Source organism: Berghia stephanieae, chromosome 2 (genome assembly GCF_034508935.2).
Source record: "Berghia stephanieae isolate SIO BIC M18660-M18661 chromosome 2, UCSD_Bste_1.3, whole genome shotgun sequence".
NCBI lineage: Eukaryota > Metazoa > Mollusca > Gastropoda > Nudibranchia > Aeolidiidae > Berghia > Berghia stephanieae.
In genome coordinates this window covers 33,188,126-33,208,125 of record NC_088361.1, presented here as the reverse complement: position 1 = coordinate 33,208,125, position 20,000 = coordinate 33,188,126, and the positions used below count along the sequence as shown (strand labels likewise).

At 35.2% G+C, this 20,000-nt stretch overlaps 1 protein-coding gene across 4 annotated transcripts in view; it reads left to right on the top strand.

Annotated features, from left to right (window-relative positions):
- Window positions 1–10,506, top strand: part of LOC144964748 (uncharacterized) — a 64,463-nt gene extending 53,957 nt beyond the window's left edge. For 3 of the 4 annotated variants that reach the window (XM_078899324.1, XM_078899323.1, XM_078899325.1), the window contains exons 2-7: window positions 3,271–3,459; window positions 4,256–4,391; window positions 6,098–6,213; window positions 6,780–7,311; window positions 7,935–8,657; window positions 9,065–10,506. In XM_078899324.1, the coding sequence (XP_078755450.1) occupies window positions 3,282–3,459; window positions 4,256–4,391; window positions 6,098–6,213; window positions 6,780–7,311; window positions 7,935–8,657; window positions 9,065–9,086 (1,707 nt within the window). In that variant the 5' untranslated portion in view covers window positions 3,271–3,281 and the 3' untranslated portion in view covers window positions 9,087–10,506. The remainder of the gene's footprint in view (window positions 1–3,270; window positions 3,460–4,255; window positions 4,392–6,097; window positions 6,214–6,779; window positions 7,312–7,934; window positions 8,658–9,064) is intronic. The other variant, XM_078899326.1, reaches the window with a different exon arrangement.
- The last annotated feature ends 9,494 nt before the right edge of the window (window positions 10,507–20,000 follow it).

Sequence of the window (20,000 nt, the reverse complement as noted above, 5' to 3'; positions counted from 1 at the left end):
GACTCTCATAACAATGGTATCAATACAAGCATCATGATTATGGGCTCTGCCGAATGATGGTGGATCGCCGATGGTCTGGTACAATCAAATTACTCCCCCCCCCCCCCCGCCCCCCCCCCCCCCCCCCCACCCTCCTTTGTTTTAAAACGATAATAAGAATAATTTCATTCAGAACACAATTTGTCCTGTTGTTTCTCCGATCACAACCTGCAAAGCCGACGGTTTTTATTCCGAAAGCAAGAAGGAATCCCGCAATTTGGGAGAGAAAGATGAATTAATATAAATATGATAAAACTATATTTATAAGATATTTAGAAGATATTTAGAAATATACCCTGGTTAATGCGATTCACTATGCTTCATATATTTTCCCTAATATGGAACCAAATTTCTATAGAAAACGGTACAGGCCGCCTGCACTAATATCCGTTACAGCTTGTGGCCTGGTAATCATTCACACCTGCTTCGACTGAGATAACGTACCTAACCACTTAACTTTAGGCCAGGGCCATGTTATTTATTTATTATTATTTTTAAAAATTAATTTTTTTAAAAAATTGAAATTATTGTTACCCATTTCGTCAATGAGCATGTTTAATATCGCTTGAATTTATTTAAGTTGAGAGACCTTACCACTGATCCACCCGCCCTCCGCCTCATAAATGGTTTATCGTGTAATTTGATCGTTTGACTTCTTTATAAATGTGTGTGTTAACCCTTTGATCCCCGATGATATCAACGATATACATAAATCCACCTGACTAGATTTGACGTCAGCAGCACAAGGTCACTTGGGCGTGATGAGATCAGGATGGGTGGCATGTGACATGCACAAGGACAGGGTGTTACCCTATTGTTTTCATCATTGCTTGCAGTCATGGTGTTTGTGTGTGTGTGTGTGTGTGTGTGTGTGTGTGTGTGATTGGGTGTGTGTATATATATATATATATATGTGTGTGTGTGTGTGTGTAGTTAGGTGGAGGTTGGTGTTGATCAAGTGGGGAATCAATAACAAGCTATTGTTTTATAGATCGCACTGTTACACATTTACACACACAATACACAAGACACATACGGGCACACACACACATACACACACACACACAAACCACAATTTCATTAGCCAAATTGATCGTTGACATGGAACCAATAACACTGATCTATGGTCGTTGACTCCGACACCAGAATTTCTCCCATTATTTAGTTTGAAACCCTAGTCAGAGTGCTGTTACGGATTCTTTATGAAAACGGTCAAATACTATATCCTTTAATAAGAGATAATTGTTAGATTTAACCCGAACTTTAGTTTAAACTGACTATAAACTAAAAATGAAATACAATGTGGATTTCATGGCTTCAGTTACAATAAATAATTAGATATACCAGTAAGAATAAGAAAAAAAAAATAAATAAAAGGAACACTGCCATAGCTTTTGATTAAAAAAGAATAAAATATGATAAGATTTATTCTCTCACAAAGATACGTGAAAAAAAATGAACTAAGTTAACCAAGACATTATTCCGGCTTCCGGTACAACATTAGCGATTCAGATCCCAGAATACATAAAAGGATCATCAAACAAATACAATACAATAGGAAACAAAGCCTCAACATGCATACAATCATTTGAAAACACATTAAATCCCCCACCCCCCCCCCCCCCACACCCAACCCCTCCTTTTCGAACCATTGGCGAATGGAATGCCTTACCCCCCAAAAGTACCGATATTGAATATACGGAAACATTCAGCAGAAAACTCAACATGATTCAGATAACCGACTCAAATATTTTATGTTAATTTTTTTCAATACACAACTTGTGAATTGTGCAGGGATGTGTCTATAAAGCCTTTTGCATAAATATGACCCTAAGACGTGAATAACAATATCTTGCCACCCACGGATAGGACAGTGGGTTCGTATGGTTGTACTTTCCGCCGGAGTTTGTTTTCGCTATTGAGCCACATACCTAGCCCCCATGAAATAGAAATTGATAGTAGTACTAATTCTAAACAAGAACATGAATAGCAATTAAATTAGGTAAGGCAACACGTGTTCCACACTTGAATGCAGGCAAAGAACATTTTCAAATGATTTAGGGTGGTAGTTAATTGTAACATCTTGCAATCTTATTCAGGAGACAATTAATTCCATTCCGTCCCCCAAACATTACACGTAGGCCAAGCCCAATCACCCACTCACGTATGTTTACGCCTGAATAAATACACCTAGACATACACACGTACACACAAAAACAGCGCATGCGCACTCATACATCAAAAGGATGATTTAGAATTCCAGAAAGCGCAACAAAACACTTTTCTTTATACAGTCTAATGTAAAACTCGTTCATACGGTAGGATATTTACTCCCGGTTTGCCAGACTGTATCAAATTTCCATTTCATAAAGTACATATCTCATGTTAGGCGCGTTTTTTTATGAGCTCATACTAGCACTCTTCCAATGTTTCAATAAGGTTTCTCGGGCAAGGTTAGTTACTCAATACATTCAGTTTCAGACACAGCGATTATTTTTCACGAAATAACAGTGATAGCATTAGTCGTTTCAGTTTGAAATCTCATTGACTATAAATAACCCACATCTGTTGTCGTAAACCTTTGATGATGTCGTCAAAATACATTAAATGGATGACTCATTGTCAGTGATCACCTCATTCAGTCCGTCAATTAATATTCGTAATAAGCTTGACTGGTTTAATACCGAAAATAGGTTTTGAAATGGTTTCAAAGTTAAAAGTTAAACGCCTTTTTCAACAAAAGATTAGATTTTTAAAGGCGGTACCTTCGTTATAGATCGAGTCTGCGATGATAATCTCTGTTTTATGACTACTTAGGACAGAGGCTTTCAAACTTTTGCAGGACGTCAGAACCAACGTTTCGATTGCAATTTCTTTGTATTTGTCTGGCCTCGTTGGTCAAGCGGCAGGGCGTCTCATAATGTAGTAAGGTCAAGCGCTGTTGAGCTTGGACAGTGGCCGGAAGACGACGAAATCACAATCCTCAGAGCTTTGCTTAAAGCACTTCCAAGTAGCCGATTGCAAAAGACCCAGGTGTGAATACGAACCTGGTAGTGATGGACACCGTGTGAGTATGGCACACAGGAAGCCTAGCATTGACTTGCGTTTTGTGATATGGAAATTTGGGTGGGGAATAAATTAAGCTTTGTAAACTCCTTGAGCATGGTAAATCTAAAACAACGCGCTTTATGAAAATAAATGTTTTATTTTTTTAATTTACATATTCCACAGACACAACAGAAATGCTGTGCAAGGAGCTGATCCCCTCTGATCCCAACGACCCTAACCCCCTAGAGTTGACATCCCAGCTCCGTGTTGTGGGGTCGGTGGTTCGGGCTATGTGCGCCAACAAGACAGTAGCCATTTTGGAATGCAGACCCAACCTGACGTGGAATGGAACCCTCCCTTCATGTAACGATGGTAAGAAACACTTTCCTTTTGCGAGTAAAATAGAGCTAATGTAAAATTTTGTGAAATAGAATAGCAATATTATCAATCAGTGGCAATACACTGCACAATTAAGATTGATTCTACATAATGGTATTAAGTTAACAGAAACAATTTGTGACGTCAAGCTGACAAGTGTCAAATATAACAATTCGCCCAATGGGTAAAATAAAGATTCCTTCCACTTGAGCGTTTTGTTATCCATGAACTTTGTTGCCTCGCGCACTCTTGTGCTTTGATTAGAACATTACAAAACGCAAGAATGCAAGAATCCAAAATTATTTTATATTTCCTATCATTTACTATGGTGCTGAGCTTTTGTCAATAACACTCAAATTGCACGTCGTCAAAGAGTTTTCCAAAACTGACGGATCAAAATTTAATTTAATGTTACTTAGACAAATGTTTCTTTACCATTCAATTTCATTTTTTTTTCACGAGCATAGTTTGCTCTAAAGAAAACAAAATTAAAAACAAATACAAAAATAAAAACAAAAAATCCAATAACAAAGCAAAACGATATTTAAAAAAAACAACAAATAAATAAATAAACAACAAAACAATAAAAAAAAATTTCTTGACTGCTCTTAATGACTCTTATCAAAAATAGGGTGAAAAATGTAGTCATCAAAATGTTATATGGTTTTACTCTTGCTTTATTGATTGTGATTACAAATTACTCTCAAAAAAGTCGTAAGAAACATTAAGCTCCCTACAAAATCTTTCGTTTTTGCTCATAAACAACAAATTTGATTTTTGTTTCCCCCAGATGAAGAGTTGAGTAACCTGAGTTCTATCCTCATTATCGTGTGGGTGATTGGCGGTGTCCTCCTCTTTACCCTCATCGTCCTCATCGCCATCATCATTGGATCCAGATCGAAACCCGTACGCAGGAGAGTTAATGGGTACGTTCCGTGTCTTCATATTACGCTGTTGTTAACCCGTTCATCGCGAGACTTGATTTCATTAAAATCACACCCAAAATTATTTTGTTTTAATACCCTGCTTACCAATCAGTAATAGTTATATAACTGCACATTTCTAGAACTGCTCAGACATCTATAATATTCAATAAATTTTGTTGGAACCGACATGCTGGTGGCATCTCATTCTTTTAACATTTTAAGCATTCGTCAATCCTTTAAAGAGAGAGAGAGAGAGAGAGAGAGAGAGAGAGAGAGAGAGAGAGAGAGAGAGAGAGAATTATTCACAAGTTATACAGCCCCCCCCCCCCCCCCCCCCCCTGTTTTCAAAAATCTACGCAATTTTAGAGCATCAAATGAGCAGTTCTGAAGGCAAATGGGTTTGTCTCTATTCATAATATACCTGAAGTAACCGTTTTCACAAAGACTGCAGAAAGGTCGATGCGACTTGGTCTTCATGTTAAGTCTGATGGAAACGGTGAGACATGACTGTTGCCTGCTATATAGAGTAAATCCGAAGTCTGTCTGCTAAGGGTTATCATAGTGTATTGTAATAATGGCGGAAATAATGACAGTTAATTTGTATGAAAACTCCAATGCCTGGGATTATATATGCATTAGGTCAGGATAAGATGGGTTGTTATGAATCCGTAATAATGCTAATTTGTAATGAGTGGATGCGTTTGAATTGTGGTTTAGTCCCTTGATCAGTTTCTTGAGTCACAATAATTCATACAGCGGGACTAGAAGCCCAATACTGAGCTTATTGTTGTCTGACATTAACATCTATTATTTCTTGGAGAAATCATCAAGCCTTTAGAACTGTTATCCTTATTATAGTGGTCGCTGTGTTAGTCAAAACGAAGGCACATAATCGATTTTTAAAAAAAAATTGAATCTCACTTGAATAACTGTTTCAGGAAGCATCAAATATACAAGGTAACATTTCAATCAGTTTATCATGGGAGAGATTATCTCTTTGCAGAGCGAGGTGTTTCTGACCTGAAAGTCCCAGGTTCGAGTCCCACTGTGAGTGCGCGAAGGAAAAGGCTCTTAATTTTTTTCACCATGACCTAATGTGTAAATGAATACTTTGCCAGTAAAGGTGCTTTTTTTTTTTTTTTTTGGGGGGGGGGGGGGGGGTGTCGAAAAATGATTTAACAGCGCCATACAGTACAGGCGTCATGTCTCGTCCCAAATGTATTGCCGTTGTTGGCTCGAGAAGCTGGCTTGTAAAGCACTATGTACACATTGAGTGCATATTACGCTAGATAAAGATTCTCTTTTTTTTGAGTTTCTTTTAGAGGTGTATCATGAGTGGAAAATCGTTCTTCACCTGCATCATGAGTTTTCATTTCTAGTACACCTATCTACCATTCTTGACTTCTCTTCCTGTGACAATGAAATCATCGGATCATTTTGACGTAAAGTTTGATGTTCATCCACTTATATTTGCGTTTATTACACTCAACTCGGGAGTGAATGAGTTCTTGGGTTTAAAGCAGTGCCGGATAATGTAAAACTGCTAGTATAAAAGATGGACATAAAGTGGCTACGGTATGAAATGAACATTTTTTTTGGTTCTATTTTTTCTAATGGGAGAATATAACGCATTGAGCTTGGTGGATTCGTGGAAATGCGTTGAATAAAAACTTGCTATGTGAATTTCTCATTTTCTTTTCTTGCAGCCAACAATCATCCAGCCAAGTGTTTCACATTAGTGACCAAGGGGAGGGGGGAGATAACCCTGCTTTTTCAAGATCTGAGGAAAGATGTGGTTCCACTACAAGATTTACCTCCCCGAGTAAGTTATAATTTCACTAATCTGATTTGTCACGGAACATAAGTAGAGTAGCATGTTCTTATTTAGATACTCATTTATATATTATTTATCGATTTGTATAGCTTAATCTTTTATAAATTGTATGTAATCATACGAAAGGATATTTATGTATGTTCTGACCCAGCTAAACACATGTGTAACTTATGGTTTACTACGAGAGGAGAGAAGATAGAAAGAAAGAAAGAAAGAAAGAAAGAAAGAAAGAAAGAAAGAACGAGAGAGAGAGATAGAGATAGAGAGAGAGAGAGAGAGAGAGAGAGAGAGAGATAGATAGATAGATAGATTGATAGATAGAGAAAGAATGAAAGAAGAAGAAAAAAAAAGAGTGAGTGTGTGTGTGTGTGTGTGTGTGTGTGTGAGAGAGAGAGAGAGAGAGAGAGAGAGAGAGAGAGAGAGAGAGAGAGAGAAAGGGGGGGGGGGGGGGTTGAAACTCGCCCGTCTTTATGCTTTGTTTAAACTGACCACGTATTATGTTAATATAATTTGTATTCCCGGCAATAGTAAAAACTAATTTAACTCTTCCTCAGATTCCACCACCCGCCTTCCTTCTTACCAAGAAGCAATTCGAGGTCTTTACAGTGGGAGGCCATCTCCCTCCGCCCCGCCCACCTCCTCCACCTCCACCTCAACTTCCTCCTCATCTTTATCGGAGCCTTATTTTATCCGAGCCAACGCTCCTCCCAGCTACAGGAGTAGCCACTTATACCGAATCACCAACATTCTCACACCGCCTACGACGCAAACCACCACGGCGTCGGTCTATGAAGAACCAGGAGTCATCGGGGACAACAACAGACGTCAGCGATCTCCTACAACCCAGTCGAGCACTTCAACGACTTCATCTTCATCCCATCGAAGACCACCAACACCTGGCGTGACACGTTCTTCTACAACGAACAACGCCAGAAACTCGTCATCGACTCAACAACAACAACAACAACAACAGCAGCAGCAACAACAACAGCCTGCTCGATATGCCGAGAGTTATCCCCAGTGTCTGTGGGAGGAAGACCCACCCCCACCATACACCCCTGGTCCCGGGAATATTCACTTATACAGGTAGGTTGTTTCGAAAATAATACAAACACTTTAAAAAATAAAATAATGAAGTACGACTATATAATATGCCTACTTATAAACACACTTTAACCCCCCCCCCCCCCCCCCCCCCCCCCCCCCCCCCCCCCCAAAAAAAAAAAACAAAAAAAAAACAACCTTGGCCCGATAGAGTAAGAAACCCCCGACTTGTCGAATATGTAAACCCGATTTTAAGACAGCGTGGAAAGCATATCGACATGTATTTCAGATATTTAGAGAGCGGTGGGGGCTGCCTGTAGCCCGGGATCGTGAAAATACAAACGAAAGAGTGAAGTAAAATGTATTTTATTACTGTAAAATGTATGAGATAGCACCAAGAATGATATAGCAGCTTGATATTTATTTATTTATTTATTATTTTTTTTGGGGCGATAGAACTATAGGATCAAGACATTCGAACCGCTACCTTGAAGGACGTGGAGTGAGATATTCTTGTATATTTGATTGAAAGCTGCAGTTTCAGTATTATTTATTTATTTATTTGTTTATTTATTTATATAGTTTTCTTTCATTAAATTATGGCGCAAAACGGATTGTGAGTTTGGAATTTATATTTGACGCATTGGACATTTTTTAATTTTCAGATCTCCAGTAAGGACATCTGAAAGCCGCACAGCAATTCGTAGAAGTCTGCCTTCAAGATCTCGCCCTGCTCCACCTCCATCCACCTCCTCAACAACTCCTACTAGTCAACCCCAACTCCCCTCGAACCCTTCAACAAGTGCTAACAATAACATTTTACTCGGTTCATCTTCAACAACCTCCACTGCTCAACTGTCTTCTCAACAACATCATCACAATTCAAACGCTCTCTCTGTTGTAGCATCTGTGGAACACCCAAACATTACATACACAGTCCCACGTTCCGCATCAAATACTCCATCGGGGCATTTCTCCACAATCCATATTACAAACGATCGAGTTGCCGAATCTCATCGGAATTTTATTACGTTGCCTTTCCCTCCAATTCAACCTACCAATCAAAACACGTCGTTACATTCCATGCTGCCCTTACCCTACAACCAATTCCTGGGCCCGCCTTTGAGTTCATCTACTCCCGTCCCATCACCTGCTCCAGTCAGGAGAGATATTAATATCAACACCAACCCAATCCCCAAACAGCTAAACCCCGTGTCTCTTCCCCCTCCATCACATGACCGCCAACATTCCCGAAGCCAGTCCCATGGAAGTGACCCAAGACGACATCCCCAGAATATGCCTCCACCAACACACCACCGACCTCTTCCCCGGCCTCGACCACAACCAAATATCCATCATAACAGACAGCAATCTGCACCTCTTGCAAGGTAGGTCAATCAAAATATACATGGAATTAAGATTGTAAGACGAAACGATTGAATGGCATCTTTTTGGAAAATTATTTTTATGTTCATTTGGTTATGTTTTACTTTCATTATCTTACTTGCAATATATATAAGAGAGGGGGAAAAAGTTGCATTTATATAACGCTTATCCACGATGAACATCATGACCTCTCCATTTTTATAAAAAATCTCCTTATGATGGAACAATGTACAGTGTTAGGAGCCAGTACTATTGTGGATAAAGATGATACTAATTCTTATTGATATCATGAAAGATCGTTATTCTTCAATGCTTGTCACTTTGGTTGCATTGAATTATTGAATAATAATTTTATAAATGAAAATGATGTGAACAAGGATTCTTTTTTTTTTTTACATCTCATTCACAGGTTAGAAGTGGAATACTTTTAGGTCATCCTTGATGATAGTGACTAAACTGATACGCCCTTGTCTACGTTTTCGTCATTTCGATGAGGCCAATGTTGGATGTTCTCAGCAGCAATATTCATATGATGTATAAAGTGATGGATTCATTTTTTTAAATTGTTACACATGATATCCCATTAGAATATGTAAATATCATATTTATATTGACCAATAATTTGATGAATTGAGATACTGAATAGCTTTCGTAAAGCACGTAGTAAGATGTCACCGAAAAAGATCATATTATGATCAGTTAGTTTGAATATGTGTGTACAGTATATAGTTTATACAACATTAGAAAAGAATGTAACGTCACGCCAGTTGATGGGTTTATAATGTTGTGTAGACGTCATACGTGATGTTATAATTTGCTGACCACGTGCTCTTTTGTATTGTGAAGGTAATGTAATCTCAACATTATTGTTAATCTGGCATTTATGAATTGAACAATTTGATGCATTTAATGTTCATGAAATCAACATGGTATTATAATTTCAAAGTATTATAATCTAATGATACTATTTTTTATATTATAATAATTTTTCTTTTTGTGATGGATGTAATGAATGTTGTGGAGTTTTAATGTTGTAAGTCACAAGTGACACAAAATGGCATTTCATAGAATTATAGTAGTAGAAGAGTAAATACCAAGTTTTGCTTTTGAAAAAAAAAATCCACATTAAATAGCGTTAGAATTCTCCATTATCAAAATCTAAAAGTAAATTGCCGATATCAAATATTGCAATTTTAATAGTTTTGATATCAAAATTTTGAAAAGAAAAGTCAGAAAACTCTAAAGGTTGGAACCAAGCTAAAAAATTCACTACATATTCAAAACATTCAGTTGGGTTTCGGGCAAAATTGCCATTTTATTAAGTACCTACATAAAATGTATAATACACTGATACGACCATATAAAATATAAGAAATTAAACCATTTTGTCACAGAAAAACAATTGATTTTTCCCTGTCTACAATTTTTACTTGAATATACAATAAAACATCAGTGGAAATTCGCCTTACAAAAAGCCACCATCATTATAATATTATCTTTATCATTACTTATAGCAAACTATTAGAAACTATTAGGCATGACACTTTTCCATTGTGGTCAGGACTTTTCCAGCTTGATGCCATTGTTGTGTTCCATTTCTTGTGTCTACCATACCATACTAAATCACATTCTTCCATTTCAGCGTAACCCCTAAGTGTTTTGTGCAATGTGCTCTAGATAATAATATATTATCATGTCAACTTTTATAATTGTTTATTATATCATTTTCTATCCGTGCTTAATGTTATCGAAATGATCCGGTCAAAGTTCATCATTTTAAAAAATATATTTCATCAAAACTTAATTTTGTTACAATATCAATTTGACGATAACATCTTCAGAAAAGAAAAACAACCCCCAAAATCGCACTGTTAAGACCTATGTGTTTAACATAGTTATCCTCTCTCTCTCTCTCTCTCTCTCTCTCTCTCTCTCTCTCTCTCTCTCTCCCTCCCTCTCTCTCTCTCCCTCCCCCTCTCTCTCTCTCTCTCTCTCTCTCTCTCTCGCTCTCTACCCCCCCCCCCACGGACCGCTTAATTGGCAAAAGTTTTGCAAAGACCTTTAAAAAGTTAAAGGCAAAACATACTTTTTTTTTTCTAAATCACATGGCCATAATACAATTTTTTTTTAATGTTTTATTTTATTTTATTTTGATCATCGTTGGAGCTTTTCTTCCATATTGTGTATTGTAACAAAAGAACCATTTTATGTCGCACAACTCTTCCATTATTCAGTATATTTTCTCATCAAAATGTACTCAGACAGCTGTTATTTTTGTGCCAAAGATTATTACGATTAAAACTTATACGTTCTATATCATGCTATAAATGTTTCTTAGGTAAAACTTTTCTTTCTTTAAAAAAAGAAAATGTTGCATAATATGTTAATAATAATAATAATGATAATATGCTGCTTATCTTTTTTTATCTCCCTTTTCCCACCCTTTGATGTATTACCTGACTCACTAATGTGACCTTATATTCTTTACACCACAGTATTATCTCTCCCCTTGCCACTACTCTTTACAGCCTTGTCATAGCACTCCCCTTGTGTTATTATATCCAGTTTTCTCCCTTGCCGTTTTCCACATCAACAACTCTATTCTTTAGTCTACCATTTTGTACGGTATTTTAGTATTATTGACCCATCTTTTTAAACTGGTACTATGTCGGGGTGATAAAGAAGCTAAAATCGTCAGATTATATACTTTTATCTAAATATTTTTATTCAAGAAAATACATACATTTTTATAACAGAAAACACACACACACACACACACACACACACACACACACACACACATCAAAACCTAATTTTGTTTTGACAGTAGATTAAATTTTCGATGTTTTAAATCCAACTCGACTTAGTATCAGACGTGGGATATTACATAATATATCAAATTCCAATTTATAGATAACATCAAACATCAAAGTTAAAAAAACAAAACAAAACAAACAAATCAAAACAAAACAAAAACACCAAAAAGAACACAACAGGGTGACTGAATTATTCTTTCGGTATCTCTATTGGAGGCCTCTTTTTTGAAACGTGATTGAATTCATGAATCATATAAATTCATAAACGAATGTAATGTTGAAAGTAAACAATGAACCTACAGAAATCATATTATTCAAATCAATTCCAAACGAAACGTCCAGGCTTAAAGGAGTTCCTTTGACCTACTAAATGTTTAAAGTGTTATAATTGGCTGTGTGCTGGCAATCAAAATGTACAGATCTGTGTTTGATATGACATATTGGTTTTCCACCGCTGTAAAAAGAAAATAACGCTTTAATTATAGCAAGTCGTTGGTTATTTTGTCAAATATGACTCTTTGGTTTCATTTTGTCATTGTGAACATTTATCCACATTTTATTTCGTAAATTGTAAAAGGTTGTTTCATACTACGTTGATGGTTTTGTTACAAAACAACTATTTTTCCATTTTACAGTCATTTGCTCAAGACGTTTTGCATTTTAAAATTATTTTAAAACTTTATCAACAACAGTCATGCTAGTTTTATTTTCGTCATACTAAACGTTTATGCATATTTAATTTCTTAAAATTAAAATGTCATTTCAAACTTCCCTTGATCTTTTTGTTACAAAAGAATTATTTCAATTGACATTTGATAAATCCTTGTTTTTTTGTTTTTTGTTTGTTTTTAAGACTTCTTTTAAAACATTTCCATTAACATCATAACGCCTTTCCGCCTCTCCCAACGGTTGGAATGAATCCTTAATTTTGTCAACTTTCTTTTACTCTGTTAATTATACCGTAGCCTTCATGAACTCATAGCCTGATATTGTCCCAAAAAATGACGCCAAAATACAAGGCGACGACTATCCAAAGAAAGTGAGAAATGAGTTATTTTTAAAAGTACGACCAGTGGGATTATTTGTCTCCTTGACCACTCACTTTTCACTCTCTTTGGTGAACGCTACGTTGTATTATGACGTTATTTTTAGGGAGGGAAGTGTCAGGCTATAGGTTAGGGAGGGAAGTGTCAGGCTATAGGTTAACTCATTTTTCTGTACTTTTTTCTCTTTCTTTTTGACACTGTGGTGTCAATTTATCGAGATTAAGCCTTAAGTTGTGCCATGAATATGTTTTATAAAATATGTAGATAGTACGCTTTGACAGTTTTTTTAGATGTTCACATTATTACCTGATTAAATTTCTTCTTTTGCATCTTGTTGTGTCAAATTCAAATTTTGTCTAGAATTGAAATGCTAAATTTTAGATGTGTGTACAGTTCTACTTAATATATAATTTGTATGCTGCCATTTAATATTTTAAGGTTTTTATAAGTATATTTTATATTTTATATAGATCTTATTTTGATCACAAAGTCACAAAGTTTTATACTGTATGTTTGTGTGTGAATAAGCTCTTTTGTGTGTAGAATTGAGCCGACACTTAGAAAATTAGAAAAATAGGTTTTAATTCAAAATTATGTGGTGAATTTGCTGCATTTAGATATTTTCACTACGTAATGGAATATTTTGTGACCCGAATAAATAGCATTTTTGAATATCAAGAATAGATAATAAAATTTCAGATAAAAAATAAACAAGGCTGATTACTGGTCACTATCTTCAAGTACCCCCCCCCGCCCCCCTCCCCCCCCCCCCCTCACCACTCACAACACCCACCCATTTTCTATAAGCAATGTTATGCACAGTATCACCTCAATGTAATCAAGAATTAGGGATGTGTTAATTAATACCTAATTACAGATTTTTCTCTAATGCTTCCTTTATACAATTTAGGTTTCTGTATACGATTCACGCGTCAACTTTATATTTATGTAAAAGAATTGAAAGAATGGAATTGATATATATATGTATAATATATATGTAAATATCTACTATTATTTCATACCAAAGTGCAATAACTGTGCTTTATGAATTTATCAATTATAATATATTTTTATAATGTATTTTTCTCCGTACTTGCACTGCTACTCCGTGGAGTATGTTACGAATTGAGAGCATGAAATCTATAACAGTGAATGATAAAGAAGACGCTTGAGTAGGTTTCAGTGAGGAGGAAACACACAACACTGACTGACGCAAAAACACAAACACGCGCACTCATCGATGGTTTAAATTAGGACATGTTGCTAATTTTGAATGATTTATTGTTCATACCACTAATGATTTTGAAACGAATCATTTTGCAAAAATAGGATAAATTTTAAAAAGCGTCACGAAAGAGTTTCTTTGCAACACTTGTTTTATCAAATCTTATGACAGAATTTGCTTAGCTTTTGGAATTTCAAATAGATACACACACATTTATGATTTTCAGGTTAGAACTACCGACGTAACGAATTATAACACATACTATAGTACATAAATAGGTCTTAAACATATACATATCAAGCATTTTCCTGACTCACAATACCTCGCGTCTCTTTATTTACCTTGTTATGTACCTGAAACAAATACTCTCTACCATTACGGCGATGCCGTATTCAATGGTTCTATTATTTTAATGTTTGGTGTTTTTTTAAAGTGTTTTTTTAAAGTGTTTTTTTTTTCTTTTTGTTGTTTACCAATACGTTCCTTCTATGGAACAACCTACCCACTGGTATCACCCACATTGCGGAACTCGCTCCATAAAATGTATCACTTAAATATCACATAATTATCTATAGCTAATCAAAATATGGGTGGATTAGATTGAGACGTGAACACGACATAATTTATTTTTTTTAAGCAACAAAAACATCGATAATGTTTGTGGGTAACTTCTTTAACGTTGAGTGTTAAGTAAACGTCATAGCGAATTCTACCATTAATATTATTCTAATCAGTTGATGATGTAATATTAAGGTTATACAGTGGAATCCGCATAAATCAACACCTCTTTCTGGTCCCAAATTTTCTATCCTTTTTTTAAGAGTGTGCCATTGATAATGGATGAAGTCAACTAAAGTGCAAGTATGTGGTCGTGTGGTATAACATTCACCTTCGGATCGGAAGGTCCTGGGTTCGAGTTCCCCTCTGAGCGATGCAGAGTTGAGGCCTTGAAAAAGATTCTTTCTTTCAGCACCATACTCTAGTGTTAAATGATTATTTGATCGTTAATAGCTCTGTAGAAAAGAAATGTAATATCGCCTAACAGGAGTCATGTCTCGTCCTTTATATTGCTTTTGGCTAGGGACACCCTGTACAGCGCTTTGGGCTCGTTGAGTGGATATTATGCTGAATATATTCTACTGCAGAATCCGGCCATACGATATCTATTGCAAAAGATTTCTGCGTTCAATCATTTCACTGCACTCCTTTATTATCAGTAGCTAAATCACCGTGAGGAATCTTTTTGATTAGTTGTTAACGTTGAATCGCTATGGATTTTTATAAAGTACCATTCAAATCAATGAGAATGTCGATTTGCGAAAGTAGAAAAAGGCACCCGCTGTTGTCATTTAACAACTGTTGAAACTTCTTCATAGTTCCTTATATATGGAAAGCGCTTAATTTCAAACACCCTGGTGTAGATGGAAATGGTGTGTGTTTGAATCTTAATAAAATCACTAGTTCAACACTCGGGGCCATATTGTCCTGTCAAAGACAGATTTGACAAAAAAAGTTATTTTTAAATGATTATTTTTGTTGAAATGTTTTGTTCTAAAATGTTCGCAAATTATATATTATGTATCAAATAATAAAATAAGCTGACATGTATTGCCACTGTACGTGTTCCGATGATCAATACATATAATAAAGCATTTCATCTTTATACAAAGTTTTGAATGTATTTATTTAAAATATTCAAAGCCTCTTATAAAATTGTTTACTCAAAATGATTTTTTAAAAATAAAGCTTTTACACTGGTGTTCACAATTCCGTTATCACATCCGTTTTTATGTATACATGTTTATCATACAAATCAATCTGGTACTACTGAATATTCATTTTCCATAATTTGAAATGTCAATGATGTTCCCATGTAAATTATCATTATCATTATTATTTCTGTTATTATTATTATTATTATTATTATTATTATTATTATTATTATTATTATTATTATTATTAGTATTATTATCATTATTATTAGTATTATTATTAATTTTATTTTATTATATTATTATTATTATCATTATTATTATTATCATCACCATCATCATCATCATCATCATCATCATCATCATCATCATCATCATCATCATCATCATCATCATCATCATCAACATCATCATCATCATCATCATCATCATCATCATCATCATCATCATCATCATCATCATCATCATCATCATCATCATTATTATTATTATTATTATTATTATTATTATTATTATTATTATTATTGTTATTATTATTATTATTATTATTATTATTATTATTATTATTATTATTATTATTATTATTATTATTATTATTATTATTATTATTATTATTATTATCATTGTTAGTAACAAAACCATTGTTCTTTTCCATTATTGTCGAAGACATACAACATTCTTTTATTATGAGCATTACAATATATCAATTGATAAATTCATTAAATAAATATACATTTGAAACGAATACCACGGTTAGTTTGTGAATTTTGTTATCATGGTCATCGTCATCATCATCATCATCATCGTCGTCGTCGTCGTCGTCATCATCATCAGCCGGTCCAAAACTCGAGGAGTCTTCATCAGTTGAAAGCCTTACTATCTTCTTTTTTTCCGGTGGCGCTCAATGGCGACGCTTGGTTTTTCATTGCTCTGTTGTTCATCAGTAAAAGTTTGTATTCTTGTGTTATTATCTGCCATCGTTTTTGTATATGGACTTATTATTTGTAATTGGAATACAGGTATGACTATATTTAAATATTTCTATTTGTGGTACCTATTTCAATAATGTGTAGAGCATGAAAAGTTACTACGAGTGAACAATGTTGTTGTGTTCGAAATAAAAACAATATGGCGACCGTCGTCTACACAAAAAACGAATTGCTTGATATTGGACAAACAACAATCAAAACAAATGATCGAAAAGGTTTTATTGTTTCAATCAAGAAAAGAAAAAGAGGAAAACGTGGAGGCGTCAAGCAAAGAATTCGAAGAACTGGTAAAGTACCACTATCTATGATTATACTTTCAAACGTTCGATCTATCAGAAACAAAGCGGACAATATTAGCGCGTTGTGTAAATTTGATCCTGATTATGAAAACTAAAGCATACTGTGTTTTACAGAGTCATGGCTTTCAGACTTAGATACAGATAAAAGTGTAGAATTGGAAAATTTCATAATACATAGGCGTGACAGAGATAGCTCAATGACAGGAAAACAAAAAGGTGGTGGTATTTGTGTGTATGTCAACAAAAACTGGTGCAAAAGCTGTCGAACTACACGTTCATTATGTGAAAAGGACATCGAGCTCATTTCCCTCTCTCTTAGACCCCACTATTTACCTCGGGAATTCCCACTTATTTATGTCATTGCTGTGTACGTCCCTCCTGATGCGAATGCTAACACAGCTTTACGGGTAATTGAGGAGGAATCATTTAATTTTTTAAGAAAACATCCTGATGCCCCCGTAATAATTCTTGGTGATTTCAATCACTGCCCTCCTATAAATTCTTTTTATCAACACGTCTCTGTTCCTACCAGACGAGATAAAACCCTGGATCTGTGCTATACAAATATTAAAAATTCATACAGAAGCGTTCAAAAAGTAAAAATAGGAAATTCAGATCACAATAGTGTGTTGTTGATTCCAACCTACAAAACTAAATTAAGACAACATAAAGCGATTGTGAAAGAAACTCGTCTTTGGTCAACAGAAAATATAAACAAACTCCAAGGTTGTTTTGACTGCACAATATGGGATGAACTCATGTCTGATAACATGTCACTGGACGAGTGGGTTGATGTTGTCACGTCTTATATTCATTTCTGTTTTGATTTGTGCGTGGACACTAAAAGGATTAAAATATTTAACAACAACAAACCTTGGGTCAACAAACGAGTTAAGTTATTTATAAATATGAAGAAAATCGCTCATATGAGTGGGGACAAAAACAAGCAGCACGAGGCAGAAAAACAATTAAAGAGGGTAATTTATGAAGAAAAACGTAAATATAAAGATAAAATGGAAACAAACCTTAAAAATTCAAATGCATCGCAGGCGTGGAGGATGATTAAAGAAATGGGTGGCGTTAACAACAAAAAGACAGATTTTAACAATGACACACATATGAATATCGAGGAATTAAATAAGTTTTACTGTCGATTCGACACCATTGACAACGTACTTTCAAAAATTAATATCATAACAAAAAATACGTCTCCTCCGCCAGAAATCGAAGAAGAGGCGGTCATCAATGTTCTTAAATTATGTAAAAAGAAAAAAGCACCAGGTCCAGATGGACTTAGTGGGGAACTCATTTCAAACTGTAACAACCAACTAGCTGTCCCTTTCTTGCCTATTTTCCAACGTTCAATAGATGAACAGAAAATCCCAATTATATGGAAAACATCGACTATAATTCCAGTACCCAAAAAGAATCCACCAACTCAGCTGAATGATTATAGACCTGTTGCTTTAACATCAATTATTATGAAATGTCTGGAAAAGATTCTGAAAAGAGAGCTGTTGCAATTTATATATGACCAACACATACTTGATCCATATCAGTTTGCCTACCAACAAAATCTTAGTGTGGAAGACGCACTCCTCACAGTGATGCATTCAATATCAAATCACTTGGATGTTTCACCCGCCAACTACTGCCGAATCCTATACGTAGATTTTTCGTCTGCCTTTAATGCCATGAAAACCAACATATTAATTAGTAAACTGCATGCTCTAAACCTTCCCCATTACCTCATCAACTGGTATAACAACTTTCTCATCGATCGCCCCCAACATGTCAGAGTAGGCTCAAATATATCATCAGTAAAAACTCTTTCAAACGGATGCCCACAAGGGTGTGTAAGCTCACCTCTACTTTACATCCTCTATACAAACGATTGTGTGGCTAGCTTTGATAACTGCCAACTCATCAAGTATGCTGATGACACCGCAATACTCGGCCTGCTCAATGATTCCGTCTCCGAATTTAAATACACTGAGCAAGTTAGTAAATTCAGCAAATGGTGTGCCGATAACTGTCTAGAGCTCAATGTAACAAAAACAAAGGAACAACTGTTTGATCACAGAAAAATAGGAAAAAGAGCAAGACAAATAACAAAAATTAACAATCAGGCGGTTGAAACTGTTGAAACGTTTAAATACCTTGGTGTAATTATAGATAACAGTCTAAGATTTGAATCGCACACCAACAATGTCATCAAAAAATGTAACCAGCGCTTGTATATACTCAGAAAATTAAGGTCTTTCAATGTGAACAGAAAGACCATGATACAAATCTACAAGTCATTAATATTGAGTATCGTTTCGTTTGGCATCACAACGTGGTATGGAAGCTGTGGAACAAAAGAAAAATCCAAACTACATAGAACCCTCAGAGAGGCTTCAAAAATAATTAACACAGACCTTAGAAGCCTTGACACAACTTATATTAATGCAGTTGAGAAGAAATCTTTTAACATTATCAACGAAAAGAGGCATCCGCTGAACGAAAAATTCCAACTTCTGCGCTCCGGAAGACGGTATCTAGAAGCAAAATGTCGGACAAATCGACATAAGACAACCTTCATTCCAACCGCCATAAAATTAATTAACAAATCTTCTGTGGAAAAATGAGACAACCAATGAAAATAACGAGAAGCAGTGTCGTGAATCATCATCATCGACATTGCCGCCGTCGTTATCATCATCATCATCATCATCATCATCATCATCATCATCATCATCATCATCATCATCATCATCATCATCATTATCGTAGTCATCATCATCATCATCATCATCATCATCATCATCATCATCATCATCATCATCATCATCATCATCATCATCACAATCATTGCCATCTTCTTCTTAATATAAGACACTATATTTATAATATGGTTATCTGCTGTCCCAGCAAATATATCGTATCGTTCTATCTGTCTGTGTGTGTGTCTGTGTGTATGTATATATGTATGTATGTATGTATGTATGTATGTATGTATGTATGTATGAATGTAGGCATGCATATACGATGATATGCTGGTTTGTATGTATGTCTGCATGTATGTATGTATGTATGTATGTATGTATGTATGTATGTATATGTGTTTGTATGTACGCTCATTTCTTTTGTATACACGTGTAGAAACAATGTGCAAGCGTGTATGTTCGTGTATGGCTGTGTCTGTATTTGTAAATGTGTTGATGTTCATACCATGAACCAAACTGAGCATTGTTTACCTCACATGAATTGCCTTTA